Here is a 22,986-nt window from a genome sequence, read left to right as displayed (position 1 = left end):
TGCAGTGTGGAGGGAAAAGGTTTGAGAATCTCCGCATAGAGTTGATTTGTTTCCCATCCTCCTCAACAGTCATTGATTTATACCACTGACATGATAGGGCAGAGATCTTGTTTTGTCTAGAATGTGGTTTTGTAATATAGTGCATTTTCCTTGGGATTTTTTTTAAAATGTTATTCCCTTTGTAAAGCACCTTCAGCGTTTGTGAGAACTGTGTTTCTTTCCTGTGCCATAGGACATAACAAGTTGTTCTGTGATGTTTGCCATTAGCGATACTCAATGGCAAAATGCTAGAGGGCCGTGAATGGAGTAGGCTATGTCTGATTCTGGACATAGTTGCTCATCATGTTGCGGTTTTTTTAATGAATAAAAATATATCTCCGATTTCTTCACCATGTTTTATTTTTAAGGGGGATAAAACTTTTTTTTTTAACTTGCAGTGCTCTGTATTTGTGCTGAAATTAAAGCTGCTTTAATTGTTCTCTCCTTAAAGCTATTTTTAATGGGAATGTCTTAAGACATTGAATAGAAACATCCAAATTTGTGGGTTAGTGGCTAGGCTTATGTGCATATGTGGTTAATAAACACAGCACAAATAGGGATTTCTTACAAAGCTTGCAGAATTAGAGGGCCCTGTTAAAGTGTCATGAGTTTAACTCTGCCTCTCAGTAAGCAGAGTTTCTTTTATCTACAAAGTCACCATATGTCATTTGTCATTGTTAATGTGGTGCAGCCTGAATCACTGCACGGTGCCTCGAAGCCAATTAGGTGGGGCTGCGTTGGGAAGCTCACACTGAATTTCCACCATCTCTCTCTCTCTCTCTGCTTATGCATAGCGTGATTACAATTGCAAATGAACCTCTTCCCCTTTGGGAAAACTGACTTTAAAAGCATGTACAGGGCAGGCTGCCACTATTGAATCACTTCACTGTTGCAGCAGCATCAGGCATGTAGTTTTGGAATAGTTGCCTCCTTTTTTCTTTCCTTTTTTTTTTTTTTTCCTGAGGTGTTATGACAACACTTTGGTGGAGAGCAGGGATAATGTCAAGCAAAGATGGGAGTGCATTTGTATCCGTCTAAACCTGTTTGAACTTGCTGACTTCAGTATAGCAAGTTAGTTGTTTAGATATTTGTTGATACAACATATACGGTTTGCTTTACAGAAATAGTACTTTTCCACTTATTGTTTTGTAGATCTCTCTCTCACGCACACATTTCTGCTATTTTTTTTATTGGCAAAACAAAATATTCTTCTCTTGGGTAAAACTACTAAAATATAAGCGTGTGTGTGGCTGTGTATCTTACACTCTAGCTATAATGTGTATTGGCAGACTTCAGAAAGCTTTATGTTGTATGGCATTGACTACAATTCACAGGCTTCACTGGTGTCTCCATCAAGGAATTTATTTACCAGAATTGGAAATTAATCATGAGCAGCTTTTGCAAACGTCGAGCTTTCAGATAGACTTGATAGTTCTTCTAAACCATGAGAAATATTATCATAATGATTATATTTGCAATGGTGTTGTGGGGTTTCTTTGTTTTTGCTTTTGCTTTGCTCTGTTAAAGTTCTGTGCTGGAGATAGAGCTGTCCTGGGGGCGGGGGGGTGGCCCAAGACTGTGGAATGTACTCCACCAGGAAATAAGGACCATCACAAACCTCCCCACCTCCTGCTTTAGGTGCAAGGCACATTTCTTTCTCCTTGCCTTTTCTAACACACAGATACCTCAGTGTGTGTGTTTTGCGTGCACACGCAATGCAAAATAAAACATTCAGCTGCACGCATTTCTCCCCCTCGGGAGAGGATGAGAGAACAAACCCATGACAGATGTTAGCCATACTGCTTAATGCACTTTGGAAGTCACTCTGATACTGCAGTGATGAGTGCACTATAAGAATCTAGATAGAATAGAATAGATAATTGTCATTTATTGTTTGTATTATTTTACTATCCAGGAGCCCTAGTCGTGAATGAGGACTGCATTGTGCTAGTATGTACAAACATAGAGCAAAACGACACCAAAGAATAGACTTTAGCCTTAGATATACCACCACCCTGCATAGGACTCTTTCATCAGTGGCCTTTAAACCACTTTGAGAATCTGGAACTGGACACATCCTGATGAGCCTTTTTTTGGCCTGGCAGTCTTGCCAGTGTTTATAAGCGGTGTTTAAACTAAGGTTTTCCCTTGCCCATTAGGCCCCGATCCTGCAATGAGCTCCATGCTGGAGGACTCTGCCACTTGCTTGGAGTCCTGTTAAGTTCAGCAATACTTCATCTGGGTGAAGGGCTCCCCCTGGACAGAGTTCAGAGCAGGATCAATCAGAGGGTTGTACTTCAAAGTAAACCAATAGCCCAGTGTTTAAAAAAACAAAAAAACATAAATGAAATACCCTACATATTTATAGCCGTGGTTAACTGCTCTGAACTTAGAGAGAGCAAGTGCTTCTAACATAACTCTTCCCTGACCTGTTCGCCACACCCAACTCTTCTGCTGAGGTCACTTTGCTCCAGTGTATTGTGTTAGGTTTCTTATTAGCTTCGCCGCCGTAGCCACACTCAGTTCTCTCACTGTTAGTTGCTCCTTGCTGATTCTAGCCATTAATCATTCAGCACCATGTGAATACTTCAAATAAAAGCAAAAATCTCGGCACTGACATTTTTCTTCGGTGTTTGGTTGGTAGAGTTTTCACAAGGTGGTTGAGGTTTTAGTGTTTTGGGAGGATCTGAATAGCAACTGTTGTCATCGATAAGCTGTTAAGAAAAACAAAACAAAAACCCTTCCAAATACCAGTCATGTTTCATTTCAGAATTAGCTGCATCTTTCTGATCCAGTGATTACAGCTGACAGTGTTGAATGAATCAGACTCTGCTAAGTAGTGGCTGCTTATAATTATTAGGACTGAACATATATTGTCAATACAGATTGATGACTTTGTTTTGACAAACAAATAACTGGAGGTTTAACTCCGGTACATAGTGTTACTGTACTTTGGAGTTAAGCTCTAGTCATCTTCACAACAAGGCTTTGGGGGAGGGCTAGCAGTCTTTGTATTGACTGATGACTCCTGAAAACACTGCTGCTCAAACCCATTTTGTATTTGTTTGGGATTTTCCCCTTCTTGCTTCAAATGACAGAAATGAGCCTGTACAATGAAATGTTTTTGTCTTTTATAGTTTTTAGGACACTTGGATAAAGTTAGAACTGTCAGGCAGAATGAAATAATAGCACAGGCATTCTGAGCTGGAAATGTGTCAGAATAGGTCCTGGTTTTGATATGAAGGGCATTAAAGTTGGCACTCTATTGCTCTTGAGCCACTTTCCATCCCAGGGAAGGACAAGAGCACAATGGGCCAAAACCTGGCCTGTCTTAAATCTTTAGCACTTCATTTGAATTTAATGTGGTTGTGCAGGATTGAAATCAGGGTGAAACTGGCCTTTTAAAAAATATAATTGTATTTTGAATTGTAAATATTTACTCTGTTGTGGAATATTGAAAGTATGTGGTTTTGATTTTGTTTTGGTAAATTTATTAACATAAACTAAAATAATAATGCACTGAAGGTAGTTAGGGAAGAGAATTATCAGAATAAGTAGCAGACCATACTTAACAGTAATTTTTTCAGCTACATTGAGGTCAGAGCAGCTGAACCTACTGCCCATCTGACCAGCTTACATCTCCACAGAATGCTGAGCTTACTAGATTGGTAGATGTTGAAGAGTGTTTTGCTTTGAAGAATAATTTCTATGATATAGGTGGTAGCTTATGAAAGAAGCCATTTTCACCGTTGCTGATTTTATTCTCACTCTAATTGATTACCAGAATATCTAGATGGCTATAAATACTGCAATAATATATGGTGGTTTTACACTTGTTGTTTTCAGATAGATGTCAGATATATGGGTACCATCCATTTCTTTTTGAGGTCAGGTTGTGGTCCAGCATTCAGAAATCAAATGAGGGGAGAAAAGGCCTCTCGCAGTGCAGTGGGATGTATGGTAAATAGAGTGGTAAAGTGAAGAAAGCTATAGAGAAGTGGTACAGAAAAATGTGTGGACTGTGAAACCTGGACGTGATACTGGCAAACAATCACTCTCTGGATTGGTAATGGCCAGTTTTACTTTCCTTCATTGTTTCCAGAGCAGTGAGGGAAATGGTGTCCTGCCTATACACTTGCTAACGCTGTGCTCAGCAATTAATCAGGGGATTTTTGAGCCTGGAACTTTCTCAACCATCTCTCACTGAAAGTGCCTCCTGGCTTTCCTGTGGATTTGCTGTTCTTAAAGCAGTGTCCCTTTGGGTGCGCCTCGTGAGGATGTGTGTGCACCTGTGCATTTTTGACTAGTGATTTTTGTCAGCTGTATCTGCAGGTCCACAGCTGTGCGCTAGACACCCCTGTGCGCCCATCACCACTGCAATTCCATCTCAGCCACTTGCAGCTTGAGATGGAGCATTGTGCTGTCCATTTAGCTAGCCATCCGGCTTGCTACACCTGTCGCTCATTTATTCTTTATTTAATAGATTTTATTACATCCTGTTATTTTGCACAGTTTGTGCTTTTGAGGGTATGGGATTCTCCTTCCCCTTTAATTCTTTGCTGGATGTGGGCCTTTATTGGTTTTTCTTGGGCTTTGACCAACAGCCTTGAGTTCAGGTTACACCCAAGACCCCAGGCTCCAAACCTTGCCAGACCTGCACTAGGTCTTTTCCCCACAGCAACAGAAATTGAAGCTGCCTTCTCCACTGCCTTGGGGAGTCTCACATCCCCACGAAGGGCTAGTCTACACTGGCAACGCTAAGGTGCTGCCGCGTCAGTACCTTAACGTGGCTTGTGTGGTCACGGCAGAGTGCTGGGAGAGAGCTCTCCCAGTGCTCTAAAAACGTCACCCCCATGAGAGGCGTAGCTACCAGCGCTGGGAGCACTGTTTATGCTGGCGCTTTGCAGCGCTGAAACTTGCTGCATTCAGGGGAGTGTTTTTTCACACCCCTGAGCGAGAAAGTTGCAGCGCTGTAAATTGCCAGCGTAGACAAGCCCTAACTGTAAGATCTGCTCCAGTTTCAAGAGCAGATCTAAGAAATTGAGGGAAGACAAGGTAATGGAGTGCCCTCTGAGTCACCCCCTATACATCAGATCTGCGAGCCACCACTGCTCCAGTGGTAGACGAAGATCCTGAGGGCCCTGTAGCACCACCCAGGCCTTCTAAGAAGAAAAGACCCGATAGTCTGGAATGGGATAAGAAAAGGGGAAAGTCATCCCCTCCGTCTGGGTCTCAGAAGCCATGGGCAAAGAAGCTGCACACTGAGATACCTCCCAGAGTAGCACCAACATCGACACCAGACTCGGTGCCTTTGAAACAGGGAGCTCTAGAGTCAACAAAAAATCTTTGTCATGCACCTTTTGTTCTTCAGTACCGTCTCCATTGCTACCTGACATATTGACTCCTGAGGATCCCTATCCGGGGTCCCCAGTAGCTTCCAGAGGTCTGTTCCACAGGGACCTTTGCACCCTGGGAGAGCCTGAATCTTCACTTTTTTTCTTCTTCTTCCTTTTTTGACCCATTAGTCAAGGGTCATGAGCTACCTTCCTCTCCAGCTCTTACACTGCACCTCTCCCCTCTGCCTCCTTTATGGGGATAATCTCTCCCATTGTCTACCTTCCTGGGAGCTCATCACCTCAGGGACATGGATCCTGGAGGCGATTTCTTAGATTATTCCATTCAGTTCAGCTCTCTACCAGCCCCAACCCTTGGGACTGCTTTCAATGAAGCTGTTCCATGATCTGTACTGAATCTGCCTATTCAGCACCCTTCTCCATGATGGAGGTACTGCTCAAGAGTCACCTGATGTGGAGCACCCATAGGAACACTGCTCAAAGAAGAAGAGGTTATTTACCTTGTACAAGTAACTGGAGTTCAAGACATATCGCCCTGTGTGTGCTTAACTACCTGCCCTCCTTCCCCTTTGCCTTGGAGTCTCTTGTTAGACTTTGGGGGTTGAGAAGGAACTGGAGTGGTGGTGGGTCTGCCCCCTGCCTGTGTACCCTCCTGTCAGAGTGTGACGGTGTGTAGGGCCCACGCATGAACCTGCAGACAAAAATCTCCGATCAAGAGTGGACTGGCGCGCACGCAGACACACACGTCTTGACGTAGAGCACTCAGAGGGGCACCCATCTTGAAGAACTTCAGTTACTGTACAAGGTAAGTAACCTCCCTTTCCTTTGGTCAGCCTTGGACCAGCCTATCCCAACTGACAAGCGGTCCTGCTCATGCCACAGAAGTAAAAGAAGAGGGACTTTAACCCCAGGCACTGGTCAGAGGCCACAGTCATCACCTTTTTATTCCATTGTTCCCCCAATCCTCTTTAAAGGATGTTCCTGGCTCTTGTGGGGGTATTAAAATCTTCAGAGAGCTTGTCTTTTGAACACACACAACCTCTGCATTGTCTTCACTTCTCCCTGGCACTTTAAACAGCACCCTTTCTAAAGGTCAGATCATGACCAATAAGAACCACTGATGCAAGTTTTTCTCAGGAGTTACCTCTGTGACATACTCAGAGGTAGAACAAAAAAACCCAAAACACTTCAAAAATAGCAAAACCCAGAGAGATTCGCTTTTTTCACTCTTTCTTCAGTAGTAGCAGTGCTGGATTACTCACACGTTACTCTCCTGAAACCATATATTGTGGATCAGAGTAGAGCTGAAGATAGAGAAAGAAAAGCAGCCTTTTTGTGCCACGTCGTCTTGATCTGAATGTTTATCCATGTGATCATCAGAGTTCAGTTGCCTGTAGATGGGGGATGGCAGGTAAGAGACTGAGCCTGGGGGAGAAGAAGATGACACCGATAGAGGGTAGGGAGTTAAAATGCACTAAAACTGTTGAAAAACACCTATGTGGCTAGAGGGTTGACTAATAAGATTGTGGCATTATCAGATATTCTTGACTCACCTGTGGAATTTTGGGAGGAAAAAGGGAGGGCAGTTCTTGCACACAAACTTGATGCAAAAACTTGGTTGAGCAAGATATCTGCATTTTTTACATAGCATTTCTTAAAGCTTTCAAGTTAGAGATGGAACAGACCTTTTAAGATCAAGCCCATTCCCCTTTCCGTGCCAGATTATTTCCTACACCTCTTCTGGTGTTTTGTCTGGTCTCGTTTTAAAAATTCCAAGTAATGAGGTGTCCATCACTTCCCATAGTAGATTATTTCATAGACTGATAATTCTCAGTACTTGGAAGTTTTTCCTGCTAGTCCATTTAAATTTCACTTCCTTAATGTCATCCCATTAGCCCTAGTTACACCCTCTTGTTCCACCCTGTGCAATTCCCAAGTGTATGTGTGTGCATGTACATACTCAGGCTACCTACCTAAAGCATAGTTTTGAGAGTGCCTGTGTGAAGTACCATATTTCTCTTGGGGATGTCTGGGCCAGATCCACGGTTGGTGTAAATTCACTTAGCTACATTGACATCATTAAAGCAATACCCGCAGCTGAGAATCTGGCCCCAGGAGTGCTGGAACAATCTGTATAGTGGGGAGGCTGAGAATCATTGAACCAAACTGTAAACCCTGTATATGACAGAACCCACTTCAAGCCAGGGCGTGCAGCAGTACTCCCAGCAGCCCTAGTTCCAGCATCTATGTCTGGCCCTCAATTTTTGCTGCACTATCTACCCCTAAAAGAGGCCAATTTAGAGCTGCTTGGTACATTTCTAAAGGAGGATACAGCAACACAAATATTAGTCTGTTTTCAGAGTTAAGAAACTTTAAATGAATGAAGCTTAGATCTGGTCTACACTAAAATTTAAGTCAACATAGCTTAGGCACTCAGGGCTGTGAAAAATCCACACTCCAGTGTGGTAGCTATGCTGACCTAACTCCTGGTGTAGGTGCAGCCAGAGCAACAGAAGAAACCTTCCATTGATTTAGCTATCCTTGCTTGGGGACGTGGTATTTCTACAGCAGTGGAAAAACTCCTTCCGTCACTGTAGTCTGCATGTACCCTGCAGGTAGCTATGCTGCCATAGCCCTCAGAGTGCAGATGTGCCATAGTGAAGGGACTATATTTCAAAAATAAATAAATAAAAGGTGGTGGATGCAATCTGACATCTGTTACAGTTCAGCATATGTCAAATGATACTGTTTTCTGAAGGCAGACTGAACTCAGTCATGTCCCTGCTGCAAGGTAAAGGAGATGATGAAGATTGTGTCTGTCCTTTGTACTGGTCTGCTTTCTCTTCCTGCTTATCTTGGGTGGTTGTTCTAGTAATCCTCTTTCTCTCCACCCGCAATTCAATGCAGTGAAACCTGTTTAACCTGTCAAAGAATAAATCTGCTCCTTGTACTGTAGGGGCAGATTGTGAATTTATTTGAGAACTTGGAACCTGCTTCTTTGGTTTTTTTTAAATGATTCCCCACAGAGAGCTATCAGGGTCTGACACGTTTGACCTATTCAGTAAAAGTCAAAGGTGCAGTCCGGGTCTCTTCCTGTTGATGGCTCAGTAGTTTAGGACTGCTTCACTTCAAACATGCAAAATTAAAACATGAACAGACTATAACATTCTGTGCTATTGGAACTGATTTTCCTCTCACTTGCACTCACGTAAACCAAAAATTGTTCCATTGACACTAAACAGGTGTAAAAATAGCATGAGAAGAGAATCTGGCCCTCAGGAATTATTCTGCATGTGTAGCTACTAATGGGAATTATGCATGCTTCTCAGGGATAGAACAGAATCTTTAAGCTGGGGTTTTTCATATTTTCTTTTATAGTGTAGAATTTTTCCTGGGAGAGAGAGAGAGCGAGAGTGTGAGTGTGTGTGTGTGTGTGGCACTGGCCAAATAATATTAGCTATGCGTCAGTCATGCTGCCAAAAGGTTAAATATGCTGTCCTAATATATGTGTGTGTAACACAAATATCTGTATCTCACTTTCAGACTTGCCTATTAACTGGAAAACTATCTTAAAAAAAAAAAAAGTCCCATACCTCTTCCAGCCTTTACCTTGCAAATGAATTGAATACTAAAATATTCGCTTCTTTTTTCCCCTGTTGCTTTTTCCAAGCTTATCTTCAACTATTGCATAAAATAATGAACAAATGGTTCAGTTCTACTTCTGTGCTTCTGTATGAACATAACTTACTGTTCTTTATCCTATAAATTTATCATCTGTAGAAAGATCTGGGGTTGGCTTGGTTGGAGCAGGGAACTAGAGCAATGCCTTCCCAAAAAAAAAAAAAAGAGAAACCTGGCTGGGGGAGATCTGACTGGCCTCAGTGCACCTAGGCATCTTGCCTATAGACTTTATTGTTGTCTCAGTTTTTTTTTTTAAAACAAGCTGTTCCAGAATAATGAAAAGAATGACTGAATTTACTAGACTCTGCAGATCTGGAGAATCTGTTTCAAATATTTGCCATAAATATGAGCTAAGAATAGGACATTTATGTACTCAGTTGGGGGCAATTGCATGCCCTAAAGAAGGGACAGCACATAGTTGCTTATCTGTCTGAGGTACAATTTGGGTCCTTGGGTTTACTTCCCCATGCTCCAGTGGAGTCTTTTATTTATCTTCCCTCGTACAGTTCCGAGCGCTGGCTAGTATAGTTTGTGGGGAAGGAGGCTGTGCAGAGTCACGGCTTTGCCCACTCTCTGCTCTCCTGTGTAGCTGCTTCCTCTTTCCTGTATTGTAGCTGGTGGAAGGGGGCAAAGCAAAGGAGCACCTTACACCCTCTGTGTAGGTGCAAAGAAGAAGCCATAATCTTGCCCTGGGGGGCCAGATCCTATGAAGAGTGTAGTCTTCCTGATTTCATTTGGGAATTCAAAGCGGTCAGCACCTTGCAAGATCATTTTTGATCTTGCACCTGTTTTACATCAATGTAATTCGATTGACTAAACATGGAGTTACTTCTGATTTTACCCCACTTTAAGCAAGATCAAGACCGTGTGTGTGTGTGTTTTCAAGGTTCAGATGTTGTGAAAAGGAAATAAGCATGTAAAACATGTTGGGTCAGATTCATCCCATTTGGCTTTAATTGAGTTGCAAAAGCGGTCAGTTTGATTTGTTATGTTATCTTCACATGTCATGCACCTGGCATCTAAAAGTAACATTAATTTAAAATGTTGGGTGATTCCCATGTAGCCAGTCTTCAAAATCATTGATTGTGTTTCAAGCCAGCCAGTTGCAGGAACATATAAGGTTTGCCTAGAAGATTGTAAACTTTGTCACAATTGAACACAATTGTGCATAATAAAGTTAAATGGCGCAGTAAGGGAGCGAGGTGCCCAAATCCCATTGGAAAATTCCAGTCTTAATTACCAGTGTAGACCAGGACAAATTGCCTTTTAGTATCATATCTGGAAATAGTGACTTAAACCAGTAGGGGTAAAATTTCCAAATATGCCCCAGTGACTTACGAGCTGAAGTTGCTATAAACGTTAAATGAGACCTAGGCACATAAGTCAGTTAGGTGATTTTTGAATTTTTTTCCCAAAAGCCCATGCATAAATAAAAGGTTTAGTACAATGTAAGCCAAGACTATTTGTTTTTAAAAGAAACGCTTTTATAAGTGGTATAATATTTCCTGTAACTGAACATACCTGGGTTTGTTCAGTGGGTTTTTTACTTATTTATACTATCTTTTATGATCTAACGATGCTTAGTCTTTTTCATCCAAGGGTGTCTCAGCACCTCATAAAGGTGGATGAGCATGATTTCCATATTACAGATGGGGAAACTGAGGCACAGATTGCTCAAGTGATTTGGCCAAGGTGACCTGAGTTAATGGCCTGCGTTTCCTTCCACATGTTATATAACAAGGCCTTGGTTAACCTGAAAAATCTATTTAACTTTCATTGGGGGAACCCAACTCTACATTTTATAAATTAGTATCTATAAATACATGATTATTTTCAACTTTGAAATGCATCCATACTTTTTATAAACCAATCCTTTTCAGTAAAATACAGACCACTACTGCTGCTTTGTAATATATTCATGTTTCATACAATTTTTTGGGGGGGTGATATGGCGGTTTATAAGCGTGCCTGGTACAGTTAGCAGGGTTGCAAGATACATATAACAGAACAAGACTGACCTTGTTTTATAAATTTTAAGCTATAAAAATCAAACCCTGGGGACTTCATATTTTCATAAATGTATAGGACATGTTCTCAAGTTTTGTGATGCTTCCTTAAGCCGTGTGATTTCCATTTTCAGCTGATGTACGTTCTGGCATAGGAAAGAAGGGTTCTTGTCATCTAGCATGAATTAATTTTAAGCGCCCCATCTTGCAAACACTTACTGTAATGAGACTGCTCGTGCACTCGGTAGTAAGCATTTGTAGGATCAGGCCCTACATTATGTGTTGCTTGAAAAACACGATCCAGTTTATGGGAGTTGTTTATTACTTGAAGTCAAATATTTGGAATGGTATTTGGATTAAAACTATGCTGAATTTCAGAATCCTGATCTGGGTGCTGAAAGGCTGTCTTCCTCCCTCTCCTACTTAGACACATGAAGATTCACGAGAAGGATCCAAACAGCACTGCAAGTACAACTCCTCCATCTCCTCTGAAGCGCAGACGATTATCCTGTAAGAGGAAACTTAGTCATGAGCCTGAGACAGACAGAGAGGAACGAACCCCCGCAAAAAAGGTTCTTTACAATCCATGTTGCAGAATCTGTTCCTGACAACCGTTTTCCCCATTTCAATTTCCTAACCTCTCATATCTGATATTTACCTAATTGTGCATGAAAGAACCTATCCAGAAAACACTGTCAAGTTAAAATCATATATATTTTTAAAACACAGATGTTCTTACCTGTGTTGTTAACATCTTAGATTATTCAAATTGAAAGAGTTTCAACATCTCTTTTTACATTTCACTATTTAAGCTGTTTTTCCTTTTTGTATTTCAATTTGGACAATGAAAATTAGACTGGGGGAGGGGGGAATAAATTACCCATTTAGGTTGAAACTCAGTCTGATGTGTGGAGGATTGTGTTATTTTTTTGATAAACCTAACAGTCTTGGAAGGCCTTTAAAGCTCAAGTCACTAATATTTACTTTCAATCTTGACAACCGTTTAAATTTTTTCTCTGGAAAATTTATAGTCGGTTTGTAGTCCATTTCACATTGAGGTTCTCCCATACTAGCATACTGCTGCAGTATTTATCCTTCAAACACTCCAAGGAAATATTTATTAATTTGAAAAAAAATAAGTTGCCATTGGCATTTTTTAATAAACTATTTCTATTGGGCTTGAGTTTCATAACAGCTTGTTTATACAAAACATAAATTCAATACCAAATTTAACTTGACAGTGGCCCTTTATACTCTTTAGGCTAGCAGTAACTCAATGTAGACATCTCTTGTTTCTGTGCGTTCTTTTTTTCCTGTAATTAGAAGATGTCTATAGAAAACATGAACAATTTTACTGCTCTTCTCTGGATCACTTGAGTTAGAGGCTGGCAGTGATTCATTGGCATAAATAACCTAGGCTGACAGCCTGGTTTGTGATGGGGGAGGGGTAATGATGCTAGTTAAATGGTCAGCAGAGTTGAACATCTCACGTGCACATTTTCTTCCCTGTTAAAGTTGTTTATGAATTGTTTAGTTCTCATAAGCAATGACGATCTGAGGTGATGCAGCTGTACCTTCTAAAGGACTAGTTAACATTTAGCTGATGTATCTTGTTGATCCGGCAGCGCTCTGTCTCTCTCTGGAGTGAGTCATTTTCAGTAGCCTGTAGCAAAGTCATGGGCTGGTACATTGTGACAGAAAGGCTCTGCCTGGATTGCATGTTTGGCTCACTGAGTGTAGTCCTTGTGACGGGCGTTTTCATCTCTCCGAAGGTTGTCGAGGAGGCTCAGTCCAGTGAAGTGGAGAAGAAGGCTGAGGAGGAAGTTTATCGTTGTCCAGTGTGTTTCAAAGAATTTGTATGCAAGTATGGGCTGGAGACCCATATGGAGACCCATCCAGATACCTCACTGAGGTAAGAAATAGGCCTGGACATGCTCCCTGTCACCAGAGGACTGTGTGGGAGGTTCCATTCCACCTTTTACACTGTTAACGGACTCCATTTGTGGCTTTGAACATGTTGCTTAACCTTTCTGCCCCACGTTCCCCATCTGTAAATGAGGAGTAATACAGTTTGTCTCACAGGGGTGCTGTGATGCTTAATTGGAAAAAACCATGAATTTTGGGGGGAGGGGCGGGAAAGCTGTCAAAAATCAAATTTTTGATGAAAAGCTTAATCTAACTGGAAGTTCGGAAAATTTCGACCAGCTTTATGTACAGAGTGTTTTGAAGATGAAAACCAGTTATAAGTGTTAATTACTAACTGACTCCCCTCTTTTAGGGGTGGGGGAAAGAAGAAGGAATGGATGGAGAGGATGGTTATAGTAACCAGTCATGCAGAAATGATTTTTGCTTTAAATAAGGGCAGGGGAGTTCCCATGTATAAGAAGCGATCTTACCAAAAATGTACACTTTTATGCTTTACCTTCTGAAATGTGAAGTATCAGATAGTGGTTTAAGGAAGAAAAATTTACAGTTAAACAATGTTTTTTAGATGTCATTTCATTTGGTTCAGAAGGTATAATTTTTTGTCTGAGTGATTGCTGTGACATTTCCTGTTTTTATAACAGAAAAAGGTAAATCCAAATGCATGAAGACCTAAATAACACAGATTTCAAGTCTGGTTTAAATACTTGGAAATTAAATATCTCCCATTGAAGAGCAGCAATAAATCACTCATGTACAGAGTTGGACACCTTTGTTGACTTGACTCTTCACCCTTCTGAAAAGATTTCTATTTCTGAGGATTTGTTTTCCTACTGGATGGTGCAGGGCAGGGTTGGAGTGTGGGAGTCTGTTGGAATGAGGCTGCTCTTTGTGACTTATCCACATAAGGATAAAAGGTGTGTCTGTAAAATGTTTTAACACTTTCTAAAATGCTAGCACTTATAGCTCACCTTGGCCAGCTAACCTTGAAATGCAGCAAGCTAACATGTTTTAAAAACCCACCTTTCATCCTAGTCTAGACAAGCCCCAGGGCATTATTTGCCCTGGGCTGGCCCAATATAGCAGACTGGTCCCCCATGAAGTATTAGGTTTTAATCAAATTAGAGATTTTTAATAAAAAAAGGGGGGGGGGGAAGGGCAATGGATATGATAGCCACTGCAACTGGTTGTGCTGTCACTGCAGTGCAGGGAAGCAAAAGATCCTCACTTTTATTTGTCTTCTTGCGTTAAAAGCAAAAATCCTTAAATTAGGCCTCCTCTACACTGGGAGTTTGTGCTGGTTGCGGCTATCCGTGTCCTGCCACAATGTAGCTGCAGCGGTGCATACTTGTCCTAGTCTAGACAAGGACAAGCATGGTGTACCCTGCCTGAAACCCAGTGATACTTTACCAGTATAAACCATGGGCTTGGCTACACTTATATTTTATAGCGCTCTAACTTGCTGGCTCAGGGGTGTGAAAAATCACCCCCCTCAGTGCAGCAAGTCAGGGCGCGTTAAAGCGCTAGTGTAAACAGACTTCGAGTGCTGGGAGCTAATCCCTTCCTGGAGGTGGATTACCAGGAGCGCAGGGAAACCTCTCTCCCAGCTCTCGCGCGTGACCACACTCACACTTCAAAGCGCTGCCGCGGAAGCACTTTGAAGTTTCCAGTGTAGCCATGCCCCATGGCTTCCTTGTCTATTCATGGGGTTTGTACCAAAGCAGCTGTGTCAGTGACTGGCCATCGATTATTGGAATTGGAGAAATTTCCCAATAGTTGACTAAGTGTTTTGTTTGTTTTTAAAATTTCCCACATGGTCTGATTTTTTTTCAGTGTGTGTGTTTATTATTGTAAGACTGTTCTGTCTTCCACACACATACAAATGCTGTGAGGCCGAGTGCACTAACCTTTTCCCACCATCTAGGTCACCAATGTAGCTCTCCCCGTGGATTCAGAGGCATAAACACGGTACAGGAAAAATGTTCCTGGTGGTTTTTAATCACCATATCGTGTAGATGTAGCACTGCACTGGTGGTAGCTGCAGCAGGTCATTTTTCAGAAAGGTTCTTGTGTAAACAGCCTCTCTCACACACTTCTGCTTGTCAGAATCAGGAAAGGGAGCACTGCCCAGTGGTTTGTAGCCTCTGGGTCAGTATATGAGACTCTGTAATTTACAGGGTGGGCCTTTACCCTTCCCTTCTTGTCAAATGAACAACTTTACATCAGAGGGCTAGCTGTTTGAAATGAAAGAAAAAGACACAGGACATTGTCTTCCTGAGTGCTGCTTGTTTATGCAAAGCCTCAGAGCTGTGAGTACCTCATTGTTTACTTACAGCAGAATAAACAATACTTAATCCATTGATTATGTGAGCAGGGCTCCTTTTGGGAGAGTACCTTTTGGTTATGTAAAATCTTAAGTCCTGCATCTTTGTCTGATAATTATGGTAAGAACTGCTCTACCCTTTGGGCAATAAATAGAGCCCTTTGTTATGCTAACAATTGGCTTGAGGTACTGCAGCTCCTTCATGGAATTAACCTCTCTGGGTAGCCTCTCATCCCATTGAACTCTCTGGAAGCCACACCCTAATTAGCAACATTAGTTGGATAGAGCAACATTGTCTCACTGTCTTGCAGTGACCATTATCAGTGGGAGGTGGCACAACAGTGCTGTTTTTATCCTCTTTCTCCCCTGCTTGGGTTATTTAAAGAAGCCAGTGATTTCTCTGCAGGGCTCCAGCTATTTTGGTGAGTTTGTATCCTAGCGTTGATATAATTAGCTGAGCTGAGAAATGCTGTGCAGCCAACAGGGAAAAGGAGAAATCTCACACAGAGGCTTACTTCTGTGGAATCTTTTGTGGCTCCCTCCTGTTGTCAAAAATGGAAAAATGCCTGTAAATGTCACCTGATGGACCACTCACAACTGCATCAGCAGCACCAGCAAAACTCAAGAAGTATGAGACATGAGGATTTCCTGAGGAGAAACCTCTAGAGGCAGTGTGTGAGGTTTCTCTTCTTTCCCTTGGCAAGTACAATGGAAGAGGCTTAAAGTAAAATCTGTGAGGGTTTTTTTTTTTTTTAAAGTACGTACACCAAAAATCTCTTCACTTGGTTTTACTCTAACCAAAGGTTACCCTTTTTCCCCCCGCCCCAGCTATCTTCACTTCTCTCTGTACCCGTGATTGAAAGGGCTTTTAATTTTTCCTCCCTCACAGCTTCAGGGGGACACAATGACATTTTTCCCTACCCTAAACACTCTTTGCTCTTCAGAACAGAGACGAGGGAGGGGCTAATCATTCTGCAGGCCAGCTTTTAACACCTATCAAAAGCCTTCTAGACACATTTTAAAATAAATATATATTTTTATTTAATTACAGCAACTGCAAGAAGAGCTCATGTGGCTTCAGATGTGTTGGCCTGCATCTTAACGAGCCTTCAGAGAGCTTTTCTGTTGGGTTAAAAACTAGTTTAACTGAGCTGACTTGATTGAAAAATGTACTCTTTTGGGCCATTCAAGACGGTGCCTTTAAATGCACGATCCTAAACTCTTAACTTCTGTACAGGAGCCCAGCAAATTGATAAAATAGAAATGCCATTATGTGGAACATATTGCCCACCCTTGGGTTATCAGCGGGGTTGTGAACTTTAGATCCATTGTAAAGACATTTACCACTTGAGCTAATGGAGTAACTGGTAACTGTAGAAGGCTCTTAGATGAAATCTTACAAACTTCTGTTAAGCATGTCCGAGCAGTGATTTTTTTTTTAATTATTTTTATTAGGCTTATAACTGAATCAAATTTGGGTAGATTTTCAGAAAGGTAGTGAAGGCACCCTTGGGCAATACATCCCATGCCAAATTTTAAATGCCATGGAAATGCTAGAGCTTCTCAACAAAACAGTTGTGAGCTCTTATTAACATAGGGGGAAAACTGACATCTTCCCAAACTTCATTTTCAGAATCAGCTGATCCATTTTTCTAAAGCTTTTCACAAAAAATTTCAGCTGGAGGCAGACCCTAGGCATGGAAAATTTCAGACCAAACAATGAAAGTTTCGTAAAGTTATAAGCAACTGAAAATTGGGTCTTAATACTTTCCATTTTAGGCAAATCTAACTTTAGGTGGTGTTCCCAGCACTGTCTAAGCAGAATAATTACTTGAACTTTAGTGTTCAAATGATGGAATCCTGGTGTTATATGACATCACATACGAGGAACAAGTCAGTTCCTGTATCCCAGAGATGGGCTCCTGCTTGCAGTTCAGGTCAGGCTGAGTTTGTTACATTTTCTGGCAACACCTGTTGTAGGTGGCAGGATGCTGCACAGAGAGGCTGCATTAGGCCTCAATCCTGCAAAAGCTTATAGAAGTGCTTAACTTTAAGCATGTGAGGAGTCCGATTGAAGTCATGCCACGGTGAAAGGGCCTTTGTGCTTGTATTCAAAATTATACTTGATAAATAAAGTAATGACACTTTTTAAAAGTATCTAGAATATTTCACATTTACAGCAGTATATTTCTGTCCTTTGTTATGATAGTTCCTTTAATCAGCAACCAAGAGAGAAACTAGCCAGGAGACTGAATTGTAGGATTTTCTTAAAGTGCACTGAAATTATTTTAGAAAACAACAAAAAAGACTCATTTAAGATCACAAATCATTTATATTTATCTAGGATATATCTGTAGACTTAAAAATGACAAAATAAATACATTTGAAAACAAAATGCTGATGAAAATAATTTACTTATTTGCCAAGACCCAAAGTTCTGTGTTTGTCTGCTTACATGACGACACTGCCACTTGAAGTAGCATGTAATACCAGAGACGCGTGCTCTGTGTAATACTATAAAATTTCATACCTGTTTTCTAGTAGCAGTGCAAGCATAAATCAGGTCCAAGCCTTTTCAGCACATTGTAAATCTGAAAATCGCTTTCATGACACTGTGCTGAATAATCTTGAGCCCAACATACACAAGGACATACACTATTGCCAAGTGCTGGAGGAAAGGTATGAAATATTCCAGCATAGATGCCCCCACAGACTCCTTACTTCTGGTTTTGGCAAATTAAGAACCCTGCCATTTCACCTTTGTAATTATAGTCATCATTTTAAATTGTATTAGTGAGGATAGTTTACCCAGCCTAGTCTAGTAACTGCTACTAGACAAAAGGGGTCAGTTGCATGACATTGTCAATTTAATTCACTGGCATCCTGTTCTGTCACAAGAGCTCCTTGCTTTGAGAGTTTAAACAATGTCCTGCTGTTAGAAACAACAAACCAGATTTGGATGTTATTTACACCATTTTAAATCCAGAGTAACTCCAATGAGCTGATTTGAGTCACCCACATGATTGAGATCAGAGTGTGGCTTCATACTGGTAAGTCCTATAAGCTCTCAAAGAAACTGCAGAATCACCTGATCAACATCCTCTACAGCAAACAGGGAAAGATTAAGAATGAGCTCTCAAAAATGGATACTCTCATAAAAAAACAACCTTCCACACAAACTTCCTCATGGCTGGATTTTACTAAAACTGGACAAGCCATTTACAACGCACACTTTGCTTCTCTACAAAAGAAAAAGGACACTAAACTTTCTAAACTACTACATGCTACAAGGGGCCACAGCAATGGTTCCCTCAACCCACCTAGCAATATTGTTAACCTATCCAACTATACTCTCAGCCCAGCAGAAGCAGCTGTCCTATCTCGGGGCCTCTCCTTCTGCCCCTCCACCCCCATGAACATGATACAGTTCTGTGGTGACCTAGAATCCTATTTTTGACGTCTCCGACTCAAGGAATATTTCCAAAATACCTCTGAACAACATACTAATCCACAGAGGCCTCCCTACCAACACTACAAAAAGAAGGATTCTAGGTGGACTCCTCCTGAAGGTCGAAACAGCAGACTGGACTTCTACATAAAGTGCTTCCGCCGACGTGCACGGGCTGAAATTGTGGAAAAGCAGCATCACTTGCCCCATAACCTCAGCCGTGCGGAACGCAATGCCATTCACAGCCTCAGAAACAACTCTGACATCATAATCAAAAAGGCTGACAAAGGAGGTGCTGTTGTCATCATGAATAGGTCGGAATATGAACAAGAGGCTGCTCGGCAGCTCTCCAACACCACTTTCTACAAGCCATTATCCTATGATCCCACTGAGAGTTACCAAAAGCAACTACAGCATTTGCTCAAGAAACTTCCTGAAAAAGCACAAGATCAAATCCGCACAGACGCACCCCTGGAACCCCGTCCTGGGATATTCTATCTATTACCCAAGATCCATAAACCTGGAAATCCTGGGCGCCCCATCATCTCAGGCATTGGCACCCTGACAGCAGGATTGTCTGGCTATGTAGACTCCCTCCTCAGGCCCTACGCTACCAGCACTCCCAGCTACCTTCGAGACACCACTGACTTCCTGAGGAAACTTCAATCCATCGGTGATCTTCCTGATAACACCATCCTGGCCACTATGGATGTAGAAGCCCTCTACACCAACATTCCACACAAAGATGGACTACAAGCCGTCAAGAACACTATCCCCGATAATGTCACGGCTAACCTGGTGGCTGAACTTCGTGACTTTGTCCTTACCCATAACTACTTCACATTTGGGGACAATGTATACCTTCAGATCAGCGGCACTGCTATGGGTACCCGCATGGCCCCACAGTATGCCCACATTTTTATGGCTGATTTAGAACAACGCTTCCTCAGCTCTCGTCCCCTAAAGCCCCTACTCTACTTGCGCTATATTGATGACATCTTCATCATCTGGACCCATGGAAAAGAAGCCCTTGAGGAATTCCACCATGATTTCAACAACTTCCATCCCACCATCAACCTCAGCCTGGTCCAGTCCACACAAGAGATCCACTTCCTGGACACTACAGTGCTCATAAACAATGGTCACATAAACACCACCCTATACCGGAAACCTACTGACCGCTATTCCTACCTACATGCCTCCAGCTTTCACCCTGACCACACCACACGATCCATCGTCTACAGCCAAGCTCTGCGATACAACCGCATTTGCTCCAACCCCTCAGACAGAGACAAACACCTACAAGATCTCTGTCAAGCTTTCTTACAACTACAATACCCACCTGCGGAAGTGAAGAAACAGATTGATAGAGCCAGAAGAGTTCCCAGAAGTTCCCTACTACAGGACAGGCCTAACAAAGAAAATAACAGAAGGCCACTAGCCGTCACCTTCAGCCCCCAACTAAAACCCCTCCAACGCATTATTAAGGATCTACAACCTATCCTGAAGGATGACCCAACACTCTCACAAATCTTGGGAGACAGGCCAGTCCTTGCCTACAGACAGCTCCCCAACCTGAAGCAAATACTCACCAACAACCACATACCACACAACAGAACCACTAACCCAGGAACTTATTCTTGCAACAAAGCCCGTTGTCAACTGTCCCCACATATCTATTCAGGGAACACCATCACAGGGCCTAATAACATCAGCCACACTATCAGAGGCTCGTTCACCTGCACATCCACCAATGTGATATATGCCATCATGTGCCAGCAATGCCCCTCTGCCATTTACATTGGTCAAACTGGACAGTCTCTACGTAAAAGAATAAATGGACACAAATCAGATGTCAAGAATTATAACATTTCATAAACCAGTCGGAGAACACTTCAATCTCTCTGGTCACGCAATCACAGACATGAAGGTCGCTATCTTAAAACAAAAAAACTTCAAATCCAGACTCCAGCGAGAAACTGCTGAATTGGAATTCATTTGCAAATTGGACACTATTAATTTAGGCTTAAATAGAGACTGGGAGTGGCTAAGTCATTATGCAAGGTAGCCTATTTCCCCTTGTTTTTTCCTACCCCCCCCCCCACCCAGAAGTTCTGGTTAAACTTGGATTTAAACTTGGAGAGTGGTCAGTTTGGATGAGCTATTGCCAGCAGGAGAGTGAGTGTGTGTGTGTGTGTGTGTCCCGGGGGGGGGGGAAGGGGGGGGTGAGAGAGCCTGGATTTGTGCTGGACATGGCCCACCTTGGTTACCATGCACATTGTAGGGAGAGTGGTCACTTTGGATGAGCTATTACCAGCAGGAGAGTGAGTTTGTGTGTGTGGTTTTTGGAGGGGGTGAGAGAACCTGGATTTGTGCAGGAAATGGCCCACCTTGATTATCATGCACATTGTGAAGAGAGTTGTCACTTTGGATGGGCTATTACCAGCAGGAGAGTGAGTTTGTGTGGAGGGGGGTGGAGGGTGAGAAAACCTGGATTTGTGCTGGAAATGGCCCAACTTGATGATCACTTTAGATAAGCTATTACCAGCAGGACAGTGGGGTGGGAGGAGGTATTGTTTCATGATCTCTGTCTGTAACCTCAGCCATGCGGAACGCAATGCCATCCACAGCCTCAGAAACAACTCTGACATCATAATCAAAAAGGCTGACAAAGGAGGTGCTGTTGTCGTCATGAATAGGTCGGAATATGAACAAGAGGTTGCTTGGCAGCTCTCCAACACGAGTTTCTACAAGCCATTACCCTCTGATCCCACTGAGAGTTACCAAAAGCAACTACAGCATTTGCTCAAGAAACTTCCTGAAAAAGCACAAGATCAAATCCGCACAGACACACCCCTGGAACCCCGACCTGGGATATTCTATCTACTACCCAAGATCCATAAACCTGGAAATCCTGGGCGCCCCATCATCTCAGGCATTGGCACCCTGACAGCAGGATTGTCTGGCTATGTAGACTCCCTCCTCAGGCCCTACGCTACCAGCACTCCCAGCTACCTTCGAGACACCACTGACTTCCTGAGGAAACTACAATCCATCGGTGATCTTCCTGATAACACCATCCTGGCCACTATGGATGTAGAAGCCCTCTACACCAACATTCCACACAAAGATGGACTACAAGCCGTCAAGAACACTATCCCCGATAATGTCACGGCTAACCTGGTGGCTGAACTTTGTGACTTTGTCCTTACCCATAACTACTTCACATTTGGGGACAATGTATACCTTCAGATCAGCGGCACTGCTATGGGTACCCGCATGGCCCCACAGTATGCCAACATTTTTATGGCTGATTTAGAACAACGCTTCCTCAGCTCTCGTCCCCTAAAGCCCCTACTCTACTTGCGCTATATTGATGACATCTTCATCATCTGGACCCATGGAAAAGAAGCCCTTGAGGAATTCCACCATGATTTCAACAATTTCCATCCCACCACCAACCTCAGCCTGGTCCAGTCCACACAAGAGATCCACTTCCTGGACACTACAGTGCTAATAAACAATGGTCACATAAACACCACCCTATACCGGAAACCTACTGACCGCTATTCCTACCTGCATGCCTCCAGCTTTCACCCTGACCACACCACACGATCCATCGTCTACAGCCAAGCTCTGCGATACAACCGCATTTGCTCCAACCCCTCAGACAGAGACAAACACCTACAAGATCTCTGTCAAGCTTTCTTACAACTACAATACCCACCTGCAGAAGTAAAGAAACAGATTGATAGAGCCAGAAGAGTTCCCAGAAGTTACCTACTACAGGACAGGCCTAACAAAGAAAATAACAGAACGCCACTAGCCGTCACCTTCAGCCCCCAACTAAAACCCCTCCAACGCATTATTAAGGATCTACAACCTATCCTAAAGGATGACCCAACACTCTCACAAATCTTGGGAGACAGGCCAGTCCTTGCCTACAGACAGCCCCGCAACCTGAAGCAAATACTCCCCAACAACCACATACCACACAACAGAACCACTAACCCAGGGACTTATCCTTGCAACAAAGCCCGTTGCCAACTGTGCCCACATATCTATTCAGGGGACACCATCACAGGGCCTAATAACATCAGCCACACTATCAGAGGCTCGTTCACCTGCACATCCACCAATGTGATATATGCCATCATGTGCCAGCAATGCCCCTCTGCCATGTACATTGGTCAAACTGGACAGTCTCTACGT

General features: G+C 42.6%; 1 protein-coding gene across 7 annotated transcripts in view; it reads left to right on the top strand.

Moving 5' to 3' along the window:
• RREB1 (ras responsive element binding protein 1) overlaps positions 1-22,986 on the top strand; it is a 144,238-nt gene that overhangs the window by 84,328 nt on the left and 36,924 nt on the right. For all 7 annotated transcript variants that reach the window (XM_084618191.1, XM_084618196.1, XM_084618190.1 and 4 more), the window contains 2 exons: positions 11,508-11,652; positions 12,853-12,992. In XM_084618191.1, the coding sequence (XP_084474317.1) occupies positions 11,508-11,652; positions 12,853-12,992 (285 nt within the window). The remainder of the gene's footprint in view (positions 1-11,507; positions 11,653-12,852; positions 12,993-22,986) is intronic.

This window comes from Lepidochelys olivacea, assembly GCF_965140295.1.
Source record: "Lepidochelys olivacea isolate rLepOli2 genome assembly, chromosome: 2".
NCBI lineage: Eukaryota > Metazoa > Chordata > Testudines > Cheloniidae > Lepidochelys > Lepidochelys olivacea.
The sequence above is the reverse complement of the archived record's forward strand: the minus strand, read 5'-3'. Positions and strand labels throughout refer to the sequence as shown.